The sequence below is a fragment of the Cucumis sativus genome, chromosome 3, assembly GCF_000004075.3.
Source record: "Cucumis sativus cultivar 9930 chromosome 3, Cucumber_9930_V3, whole genome shotgun sequence".
In the NCBI taxonomy this organism is placed as follows: Eukaryota; Viridiplantae; Streptophyta; class Magnoliopsida; order Cucurbitales; family Cucurbitaceae; genus Cucumis; species Cucumis sativus.
The window spans coordinates 24,612,601-24,624,071 of NC_026657.2; the positions used below are offsets into that span (position 1 = coordinate 24,612,601).

General features: G+C 30.7%; 1 protein-coding gene across 4 annotated transcripts; it reads right to left on the reverse strand.

Moving 5' to 3' along the window:
• Positions 1–2,283: 2,283 nt before the first annotated feature.
• LOC101220475 (thioredoxin-like fold domain-containing protein MRL7, chloroplastic) lies at positions 2,284–5,947 on the reverse strand. Of its 4 annotated transcripts, none has more exons than XM_031883162.1 (6): positions 5,755–5,938; positions 4,565–4,620; positions 3,547–4,421; positions 3,206–3,290; positions 2,797–2,908; positions 2,284–2,695 (listed from the first exon to the last, which is right to left on the reverse strand). In XM_031883162.1, the coding sequence occupies exons 3-6, from the start codon at positions 4,386–4,388 to the stop codon at positions 2,592–2,594; spliced, it is 1,143 nt and encodes a 380-aa protein (XP_031739022.1). In that variant the 5' UTR covers positions 4,389–4,421; positions 4,565–4,620; positions 5,755–5,938; the 3' UTR covers positions 2,284–2,591. The 4 variants fall into 4 exon arrangements, with proteins under 4 accessions (XP_031739022.1, XP_031739021.1, XP_031739020.1 ...); XM_031883161.1 differs by having other exon boundaries at positions 4,516–4,620; positions 5,755–5,935; XM_031883160.1 differs by having other exon boundaries at positions 3,547–4,620; positions 5,755–5,946.
• Between the last annotated feature and the right edge of the window lie 5,524 nt (positions 5,948–11,471).

Below are 11,471 nucleotides of genomic sequence, written 5' to 3' on the forward strand. Positions count from 1 at the left end.
CCCTACAAAAAACAAATCACCTGTATAGTCTTCATACTATCAGAGTGCAAGATAACCACATCTCAAATGATGCTTATGGGATTGTACATACTGCACACTTGACAATTTTTCCAAAAGAATAATAAAAAAAATCATACCATAAAATAACAATGGTATTCATTCCATTATATAAATCTATTTATGTACATAGTTCGCAACATATACAATTCCTTCAAAATTTGCAACTAAAAGTCAATACATGGGATTGTTGGTCCATAATTGAAATGCCAATTGTTTTCTAAAATATGACATGTTTTCTTGACATAATGTAGCTACATCTAAACCAGAAGCTTCGTATTCGAAATACTGATAAATACACCATAATCACTATTGTTGCGTTGCAGTGGAATGGAGTCAACAATGACAAGTGGCCAAGGTTCCTTGTGTGTTGATGATCCGCCTCTCCTAGCAAAGAATCCAGTAGTATCTAGCAACTTTGGCACCATCTCTCGAATTGGCATTAATATGCTTCTCATATCTTCGGCACTCGTAAGCGACGGAAGCGAATCTCATACCTTAACTTGACAACTTACCAAGTCCAAGCATAATAGAAGCCAATGATTTCCATGGATATTGAATGGAGAGTAAATATAATCAACATTCGCCTAATAAAATTGCTAAGTCTATTCAAGGCTATTACTTGCTAAGTCTAATAAAATTGCTAACCATAAACCCTTAAAGCTCAGTAAACTAGCTAAACATGCATTCTAAACGGTTTAGGAAAAGTAGCACTCTCATCTTGAAACTTTTACTCAAATTTTGGTAGGTGCGAGATAAAAAATTCAAGGCTATTACTTGCTAAGTCTAATAAAATTGCTAATTCTAAACCCGTAAAGCCCAATAAACTAGCTAAACATGCATTCTAAACCGTTTAGGAAGGGTAGCAATCTCATCTTGAAACTTCTCAAATTTTGGTAGGTGCGAGATAAAAAATTCAAGGCCATTACTTGCTAAGTCTAATAAAAACAGAATTCATGTTCCCACGACTCTCTATGTGTGTGTGGTTGTACGACATATGCATTTTTTCTCTACAAATTTAATGATATATCTAAAATGTATCCAACAAAAAACTCATATCTCAACAGACAACTTAAACAAAATGATTTATAAAAAAAAAACTCAGATTTTATTACTCACTTGACTTCAAAGAGTATGGATACGACACTGCCAACGGAGAGGAGTGGAGAAGAAATGGAAAGGTCCGGTGAAAACAAAGCTGAAATCGATAGGAGTGGAGAAGCGTTCACCGGAGTTGAAGTCGAAACTAAAACAGAGACCCGTGGAGAAGAAATGGAGAGGTTCGGTGAAAAAGTTGAAATCGGAAAAGAGTAGAGAGTCGTGGAGAAGAGATGGATGGAAGTGGAGAATAAATGGATGGAAGAGAAGAGACGTTCATCGGAGGTACCAAGTTGAAGGAACGGTAGAAGCGGGAGGTTCAAGTTTACGTTTTTATTTTAACGTTGTTCTGTTTTTAGGTTGAAGAAAAGGAAAAAGAAAGAGGAAATGGGGAAATTAAATAAGGGTATTTTCGTCATTTCACCCAAAATTTGTCCAAAATCTCAACTTTTTTACAATCAATCCTAAAACTCTTTTTCTACCCCATTTTTGGCAAGTCCCCTACATCTATCAAGATAAGCTTTTATATTTTATAGGTTCTTACAAATTTTGTTATATTTATGTGTTTTTTTAAAATGTTATCATATATGCTAATACTTCGAATCTAATTGTTATATCTTTCTAAAACAAATTAACATGTAAACTTTTATGAAAGTATTAATAATATATTCTAAACTCTCATTTGTAACGATTCAATTCCTAAACATTAATACGAAACAACTTTGATGTTTTTATCTATGATCCATATTAATATTAAGAAAGGCCTTTCCTAAAAACATTTTTTCAGTTAAAATCATGTAGGTAGATCTATTCAATAAACATGTATGTTGTAGGCTATTTTACATTTTAACTTTAATAAGAGTTGATCGTTTTCTAATTTAACAAATCTATTACAGTTTCTTTTAGTAAAAAAAAATTCACAAATTCTATTTTTCACAATAACAGAGAGTTGATTTGACTATGACGTTTGTTAAAATTCAGATACAAATGTATTAAACTGGAAATGTGAATGTTCAAATTCAAATATTTTCTTGGGATACATGAGTGTGGGCCTCTAGAAGGGAATTCCAAATTGACTTGCAAGGTTCTCTTTTTCTTGGTTAAATTTTGGTCATAGCACCCACCATGTAAGTAGTTAACAATCATGGAATTCAGCAAACAGTAGCTTGAGATTAATTTTCCCCAATATTACACCACCGAACGAAAAAACTTAAACATACAAGAATTATGTAGTCAAGTGGGAAGACACTTAAACTCCACTTACTTGAGCTATATCACATGTTGATTTTAAACTCAAAGCATGTTTGTATTTGAAATAACTCCAAATCCAGTATGGTATTCATAAACTATTTTGTTGGTTGAAATCAAACCTACCTGATGTCTATAAATCCTCTGACCTTGGAGCGTATGTCCAAGTAGGAGGACGAGATTCGAGCTCAAAATGGTCTAGCTAGAGCTTTATCATTGATCCATGAAGGCTTCTTTGCTTTGTAATAGAAAAATGCAATCATCTGAACCAATTCATCTGCCGTCCGAAAGTCTGCAAAAGAATATATCAAAAAAGGCACACGTGTCGGTTTAAGTTTAAAAGAAATATTTGCACAAACTGGAATGAAATGTAGCAGGAAACAAAATGTAGACCTTTTTCTCTGTATAAGACCTTGTTTCCTCTTAAAAATAGAATTTGAGGGCATTCTCTAACTTTCAAAGCATAGGCTAGATCGCGCTCGATATTGATATCAATCTTAACTGACTGAAGCACAAGTTTAAAAACACAATAATCAACAGATACTAGGTAAAATAAATAGTGAAATCATTGAATACACAGATCAGGTATAAAAATCATTATGAGAATATCAACAGAAGAAAAATGGGAGAAATTCAACTGACATAACAGAACAATATTTAAACATATGAAACAAAAAGTTTGTTATGGGGAGAGGGCAGGTAGACTGAGTATGAATCAAATGATTTGCCTCGAGGATTCGACTTATCAGGATTTAAATTTTGTGAAATCAAACAGCTAAAAAACATGCAACTTAGTTCATACCCGGGGTGGTAATCGATCCTTTGCATTCCAGTACACTTTCAGTGCTGTCTCAAGTTCTTTCAAAGTCTTCCAATTATCAGTCGCCCTGCACAGAAAAATCAATGATTCAACATGGAATATGATCTGCAAGAAATTTCAAAATATGGCACATAGATCTTAAAGTATTATCATTTATCCCAATTTGTAGTATTACAAGAATGCATGTTGCATCATGTTCATTAAATAATCTATAAAACGTTGAAGCCCATTGTATTAGTATCATTATTTTCAATATACTTTTAACACATTATTGACGTAAGAATCACAAATTTCGAAAATTTCAAAAGGTAGAAGAAAGCAACCTGTTATATCTTTCGAAAACAAGAACAACAAGTGGACTAGGATGAAAAGCAAAGCTCTCCCACTCCAAACAGTTGATTTCCTGCACCCAACTGTCATCAATTTCCCCTTCCCAGTCAATTTCGACACCATCATCCCCAACCACATTCTTGATAGGGTGCTGTTCAAAATACTCCGAGGCTCGAACTCCCCATCCCACATCAGCATCCAGCGGCCAATTTGGATCTTCTTCCTCTACCACCATCTTCTTCTTCTTATTCCTTCCAGCTCCATCATTTTGTTCTACATCCTCTTCTTCGTCCGCATCATCTTCATCATCACTACTTTCAGATTCAACCTCATTATCAACCTTTTCCTTGAATACATTTTCCTTATTTTCCATTACTTCTGCATTCTGCTGTCGGATAGATGCAAATGTTTGTTCAAGCGTGTTGCGAACATAATCTTCAAGAGCTGCAGCTTCACTTCTACGACCACGTCGAGGCTTCCTTGGGATTGTTGTTGGAAAAATCCCAGCACCATTTTCTTCCTCCTTTTCAGAAGAAGTTTTGCTTCTCTTAATGCGACTTATCGGTTTTGGTTTTACTTTAGAATCAGCACTAGGTTCAGGATCATGTTCTGAATTAGATTTAGACGAAACAGCAAGGCAAGGAAGTTTTCGGCTGTTTCTATGGTGTACAACATTCGGCAAAATACTGGCTGAATGATATCTAAAATAACAAGAAGGCTTAAAAGTTTGATATTCAGTAGGAGCTGTTAAAAATCGACGCAAAGTAAAAGCATTATGAACTACATATTGAGGTGAAACCGTCATTGAGATGAAAGAGGCTTGGAGAATCAACATTTTCTCTATTTCCAGACTAGCATAGGTTGAAGCCTGTTAAGCACATGGAGCAACAGGGGCATGGATGTTTGGAACGCATATGAGACCAAAATCCATATCAAAACTAAACAAAAACAAAGCCACTCACAAATATCCCATTATTAGGCCATTACTCTGCAGTTAGACCATGACTTAACTGAAAACTTCAACTCAAGTCTCCTCTTAAGCTTACGCGTCCACTTTATGTCAATACCTAACCATAGAAATCAAATTAATTCCATAAACCAACATCGTAAATTAATTTTTAACAATCCTTAGAACATGCTTCATTTGTTCTCTCTTAAGAGTCTTCAGACTTTACAACAATCAATTATCAAACTGACAAAAACCTGAAGCTAAAGTGATGCAGGGAGTGCTTTTCTAACATAGTAGAAATATTTTTAGGTGATTGAAAACACTTTCAAATTCAAATACTTATGCCTCTTTAAGTAACCATCTGGCTTTGGCTTTTTGGTTTTTGAAAATGTAGTCTACTTCCTCTAAAAAGATTTGTGAAGGAAAAGAGAACTCTAAGCCAAATTTCAAAAACAAATGCAAGTCTTTAAAATCTACCTTTTTAGTATTAAAAATTTGATTTAGTTTTTGGAATCATCGGTAGAAAGTAGAAAATAAGGCAACAAACTCATGGGTGAAGGGTGTTCATGGGCTTAACTTTTCAAAAAATAAAAACCAAAAACCAAATGGTTATCAAACGGACCTTTACAAGTCCAGAAGAGCTTTCCAAAATAATCAAAGTAGTGCGTGTCAAATAAGAAACTCGTAAAGTACTTAAACAGACGGGCTTAGACACTCCATTTTCTATGTAGTTTGTCTCCACAAATCCTTTCTCAATAATCTTTCTCATCACGTACATTTTCTCACTACTTCTCTTATTTTGAGTTCAACCATACAGGAGTCGGAGGATTCAAACACCTGATCTCTTGGTTATGTAAACCAATTAAGTTGGGACAATAGGCTCTCACTACCTTATCATTACACATTCCTACACAAATTATACCAATTTCTTCGTACAAACTTCCTCTCCCAAGCATATTTGTAGACATATATTTTCTCTCAATAATCTCTCTTTTATACTCACATTCCCTGGCTAACTTCATCTCTAGGCGTCAAATTCACAGAACGAAGAGACGTCTTAAAACTAAACATGAGGAAACACCTCATAATTTAATCCCAAATCCAAATTTTCCTTTCTTCAGACCTACGAGATGCTACTTAACAACACTTGTGTACGAAAAATGAAAGATAAGCAAATCGAAGAGATGAAGGAGGCATAAGTAAAGTAAAAGAACCCAAAATTGAGCAAGTTTGTAAGTAATTTTGACCATACCATAACTGGGTGCCAATAGAAAACGGGGAAAATGCTCTGTGTGAAGAAGTTTGGAGCTCCCTGGTGTAAATTATCAAGATAGAGAGAAGAATGAAGAATGAAGGATGAAGGATGACGATGAAGACAGTGGGGTTTATGAAATGATGAGAGCTTCAATTGAGGGTTTATGAGAACAATTCCAATCCAATATCCAAAGGATAAAATATTGGTAAATTTTGAAATACATATTTTTGTTTTTAATTGTATCCAAATATTTTAAAATAAATTATCTTATATTGCGAACTCAATTATTTTTACATTAAAATATGTACTATAATTTATTATATAATACTATAAACTAATAATTATATTAAAAGAAATTAACATAAAAGAGGTTTACAAATAATTATTTTTGGTTATATTTGTTAAATACTTTCGGTTTCTTTTTATATTTTAAATTTTTTTATTATTTAAAATTATCAAAAATAACAAATTTTGACAAAATATTTATTAACATATTGCAAAATTTTCAGATTCTATCCATAACATACATTTGATAAACACTAATAAAAGACTTTCGATTTTTTACTGATAGAATCTAAAATTTTGCTATTATTTTAATTTATTTTGTTATTTTAAAAAATATTCATTTTATCTACTATCAACCCCCAATTAAATACTTAAACTTCAATGTCAATTTTTGAATTTTTTAATTTTCAATTTTGTAAATTCTAATTTTTCACGATGCCATAATTTTCTTCCATGCATTGTCAATTGAATTTTGGATGTCTTTCTTTTATAACTCTATAATTATTCTTCGAAAAAAAAAAATTAAAAGAAAACGATAATTATATAATATAATTGTCTCTATTTATTGAGTATTTACACATTTCATCCCCTCAAAATAAATAAATTTGATTTTGAAGGGTTTTAGAATGGACATTTCTAAAACAAAAATAGTAAAATATTTGAAACTATTTTAAAAAAAGTATAGCAAAGTTTATCCAACTCTATTACTATTAAGTTTTTTTTTTCTATGGTTTGTATTTTGTATTTTTTTATTTCTAATTTAAAAATAATTCAAACAAAATTAGGAATATAGACATTTTTTTAATAACAAAATAAATTAAAATATTTATAAGTTGTAGCAAAAATTTGAATTTTATTAATAATAGTCATTGATAGGCTCTTATCACTGTCTATCTATGCCACTAATAGAAGCATATCGATATCTATTATTGATAAAATCTAAAATATTTGTTTGATGTTGTAAATATTTTGTTAAATTTGCTATATTTTACAATTCCCCACAAATATATCATCACACTCAATCCATACCTAAACCGAGTAAATATCCACAATTCCTAAGTCCTACCCAATCCATGCCCAGACCCATGTTGTCATAACAATTGTGTCATAAAGGTTAGTTGCATAGTACGAGTTAATCGTTTGAAAGCTCTAGTATGAGTTGGTTTTAGTTGATGAGCCGAATATTAAATCATAAATCCATGTTTAAAGGAACAAATATATCACAGTTTGTCGGTACAAGTTTTTCTAACTTAAATCACTTAAAAATGTATACATAGTGAGTCTAAAGTTGAACAGAGGTAACTTATTGTCTTAACACTTGTCATTCTCTGTTTATGGTGTATGTCTATGTCGTATGGGTATATATGAACAATATGCATTGACAATATAAATCTATTGAATACAAATTAATATGTACAAGTTTGGGTGGTTTACAATGTGTGATTGGATGGTGGGTGATTGGATGGTGGATGAGTGTGAATGAAATGAACTTGACAATCTTTTTTTTTTTTTTTTTTGTCTGACAATTGTGAGTTAATGAAGGAATAACATTACTTATTGATAGTAGAACTAAACATGATTAGCTTAACAACTTCTCAAAGTGATAGTAATTAAATCGCATTAATTAAGACAAGCTACCTTTCGACGTCATAATGTTATACATATTTGTATCTCTAGATACATGTTGAGGCACAAGCAATTTCACTGTTCTCTAAGGACTGTATAGACAAGCATTCATGTTTCAACCTTTAATTAAGACAAGCTACCTTCATGGCACTGAAATGCCACGTGTATTCGTATCTCTAGACATATATGTTATGGTTCAAACTAAATATCTAATTTTATCTCTCTTCTCTTGTTTAATGTGATCTAAGTCACTCTCTCGTACAGTTAACTACCAATGTTTAAACCAATCTCAATAGGTTTTGGTGTTGAAATAAACATAGATTAAGCAAGATGAACATTCCTACTCATACATGATTTCAAAGAACTGTTAGTTTATCTTTTCAACTTGTTTAATACATTGATCGCTCAAAATGGTAAAGATCATAGATATGAATGGATGAGATCGAAAGGTATTCATATCCATATTAAAAAAAAATTGATATTTTTTAGTCCTCAAATTTATAATACAAACACAATTATCATTATTCTCATTCTCTTATTCATGACGTTCGATGTATTATTATTCATATGTGACTTGTGAGTGTCTTTTGTCTAGTGCTGTGTTGGCGTCTCCTTTTCACATTCACCATGTTTGAGTTTGGTTGGTTCTTTTTGCTTATGTGTGTAAGGTTTCTGGTTTCCTTTTAAAATATCTCTCTTTTGAGCTTTTATGATTCACACGACCTTGAATTGTGGTCTCCTTTCATTTTTTTTTTTTTTGTAATACATACACTTTACAAATAATAATAATAATAATATATAAGTGATCATGAGTTCAACCTTTAATTATAAAGAAGACAATATGTGTTTTATGTATTGAGCTTATTTAACATTATTAGTAAATGTTAACTAAATTATGGAGACATTAGAATATGGATATTGGATTATAGGTTTCAAGCACTAAAAAGGTAGAACTAATCCACCATTGCAGAGAAAATTGAGCAAAAATGGACCAATTTGAATCCTAACGAAGAATTTAGGCTAAAAAAACCAAAACAATATGAAACTTCATTCAAAGATGTGTAAATTTCGCTTATTTTTTATGATAACACCACACTGTTGTTGTCGTCGTTGCGCATATGCAAATTCGTAGCTTTAGTTTTTAGGCTATATCATTTTATCCAGACAACCGTTTTGGGCGTATAACCAATCATTTTCTTTGCTTTTTCGTCCTCTATCCATCTAAAACATTAGTTTTTAGGTTTCATCTCATCTTATTTCTATAGTCAAGCAAAAACCATGGGATGAGGAGTTAAGGTACACTTTCTAGCTTGGGTCGTCGGATTCCTTCCTTATTTAATTGTTTGTGAGCTTTTGGGACTTAGTTTGTTCTATTCCATGATTTGATTTTGTTTTAAATCATCATTAAAACATATAATTATCAAACATTTATGAATGTATGTTTATTGCTTTAATTGGTATGCAATATCGTCACACACTACTTGATTTCATAGTTTTTTTAGAAGCAAATAAAATGGTTGAGTTAGCTTACAATTGTAATTATTTAGAAAAGTATTGAACTAACCAACTTAGAATCAATAGAATAAGTAGCTAGGCGCTTGAAAATGAATTGTTCACCCAACTTGCCTTAAACCTTAATCCGATTAGTATTGATCTAAAATTTGTATGCATCGTCATCCGTTCAATTAATATCAATTAGTTACTTAGGACGATTCGGTTACCATTTCTAATCAAATTGGTTGGAATTTAACATTTAAATCTAGTGTTCAACAAAATCAAGATACAGAACTCCATTTACACCCAAACTAAGATCTTTTATTCATTGAATTTTACAATTCTCTTTAGATTTCATACCATTTATTTGGTTGCAATGGAAAACAATCTCAAACCCTCCAGTTACTTCCATTAGAAAATTATTTTGTTTGAGAAATTAACTCACCACTAAACCAATGTTTGGTGTATGATTCAATAATTTATTTAACACATATTAATTTGGATGACGAAATCCATTTATAAACAGAGTTTTTCATTCTTTCTCTCTATTTGGTTTTTAAATTTGTAGGAGTGGGGTTGCTATGAGCTTTCCCAATAATTATCACCCATACGATATAATATAAATTGTGGCTGCCACCTTTTGGCATTGAGAGGCACTGCCTAACATCACCAATACATATAGTCATGAGTTGATTATTGTTTTTCGTACCACCAACTTTTTACATTATCTTTGGTTGAAAATTATTTAGGAAATTTATATATGATTTGATTTAGTTATAATTTCATTGTTAACCCAACTTGTAAGAAGTTATGTTATTTGAAAACATTTTAGAAAACATATTATAAATTGATGATGGGAAATAACTAAATTTATCATCAAACAAACCTTTCTTTTTATAATTTTATTCTAAGAAGCAGAAAAAAGTCAAATATGACTGTTTAATAAATTATAAAGGATAAATATATACAATTTTCATAATGATAATTAGTAATAATTGAGTAATGTGAAAAGTTAAATATAAAAGATTTTGATCCATATTTGGAATATACTTCATCTTCATTGTTTGGCAATTTAATTTGAAATTTGTGGAACAAAATTCAAAGGAATTTATGTGAATAAGAAAAAAATATATTTATACAATCATTTAAATAACTTTTTTTTATCTAGATAGTGTATTTTTATAAGCTACATTAGCTAGTTTAACAATTCATTATGGAATTGACATAAAACTAAATAATAAACCCTTAATAATTGTGCAAGAAAAAGCATTAAATAATTATTCTAGTGATCATATTTCATGATTACCATTTATTTAATCCAAATATGTTATTACATTTAAAAAAAAAAAAAAGAGTTGAATTTCATGCTTGACTTTTATTTTAATATATATATAATTTATCATTAACATTTGGTACTTGTAATAATTAGGATAATTAAAGTACATTTTTGATTGGGTTGAATAATAAAATTATAATAATGGATGGGACCCAGTTTACTTATTTTTCAGCACGATATATAAAATGATAATTATAAAATATATAAACAAAAATACAAAGGCATTATCGATTGATTGTTGGAGGCTTATTCTATTTTTATAAAGCCAGACTTTCCATCGGTGACCTAAAAAACTTTATTCTAATGTTAAACAAAAATAATTAATTTAAATCAAATATCAATGTTTCATATACTGAATTAGTACTCAACAAATATTTTTATTATTTTTTTAAAAAAATACAAACGAATATGTGTTAGGTGAGCTAAATCTTAGGTGTCCATTTTAATGGATAAAAAATAGTACACCCAATTAAACAAAAAAAAAAAAAAAAAAAGTCTAACGATATACCTTTGGAATTTTTAAATTTAGAAAGAACAAATCCACTTTAATTTATGGGTACATGAGGTTGAAATCCACTGTTTTCTAATATTAGAGACTTTATTTATCATTAACAAAATGGATGTTCATTAGTCCTAAAATACTTGTAATAATAATAGTTCAAGAAGTCACAATATAAATATAAAAGAAAAGTTGACTTTTCTTGACAATGATAAATTAATTTGTTCCGTGGGAAAGAAAAGTGCATAACATGCCAAATAAAGGACATGCATATTGATGTTGTGAGGTCCAGAGTCGAGAAAGAGATTTATGTTGAAGAAGAGAGGAGTTGAGGAGTAGGATGATCTTTCTAAAACGAAAAGATTGATCATTCAAAAGATAAAATATGAAGAAAGGAAGTCACATTAAGAGAAGGCGAGAGAGACAAGCTGGCACGGCAAAGGAGTCCTATCGCGAGAAGAGTTAGGTGATTAG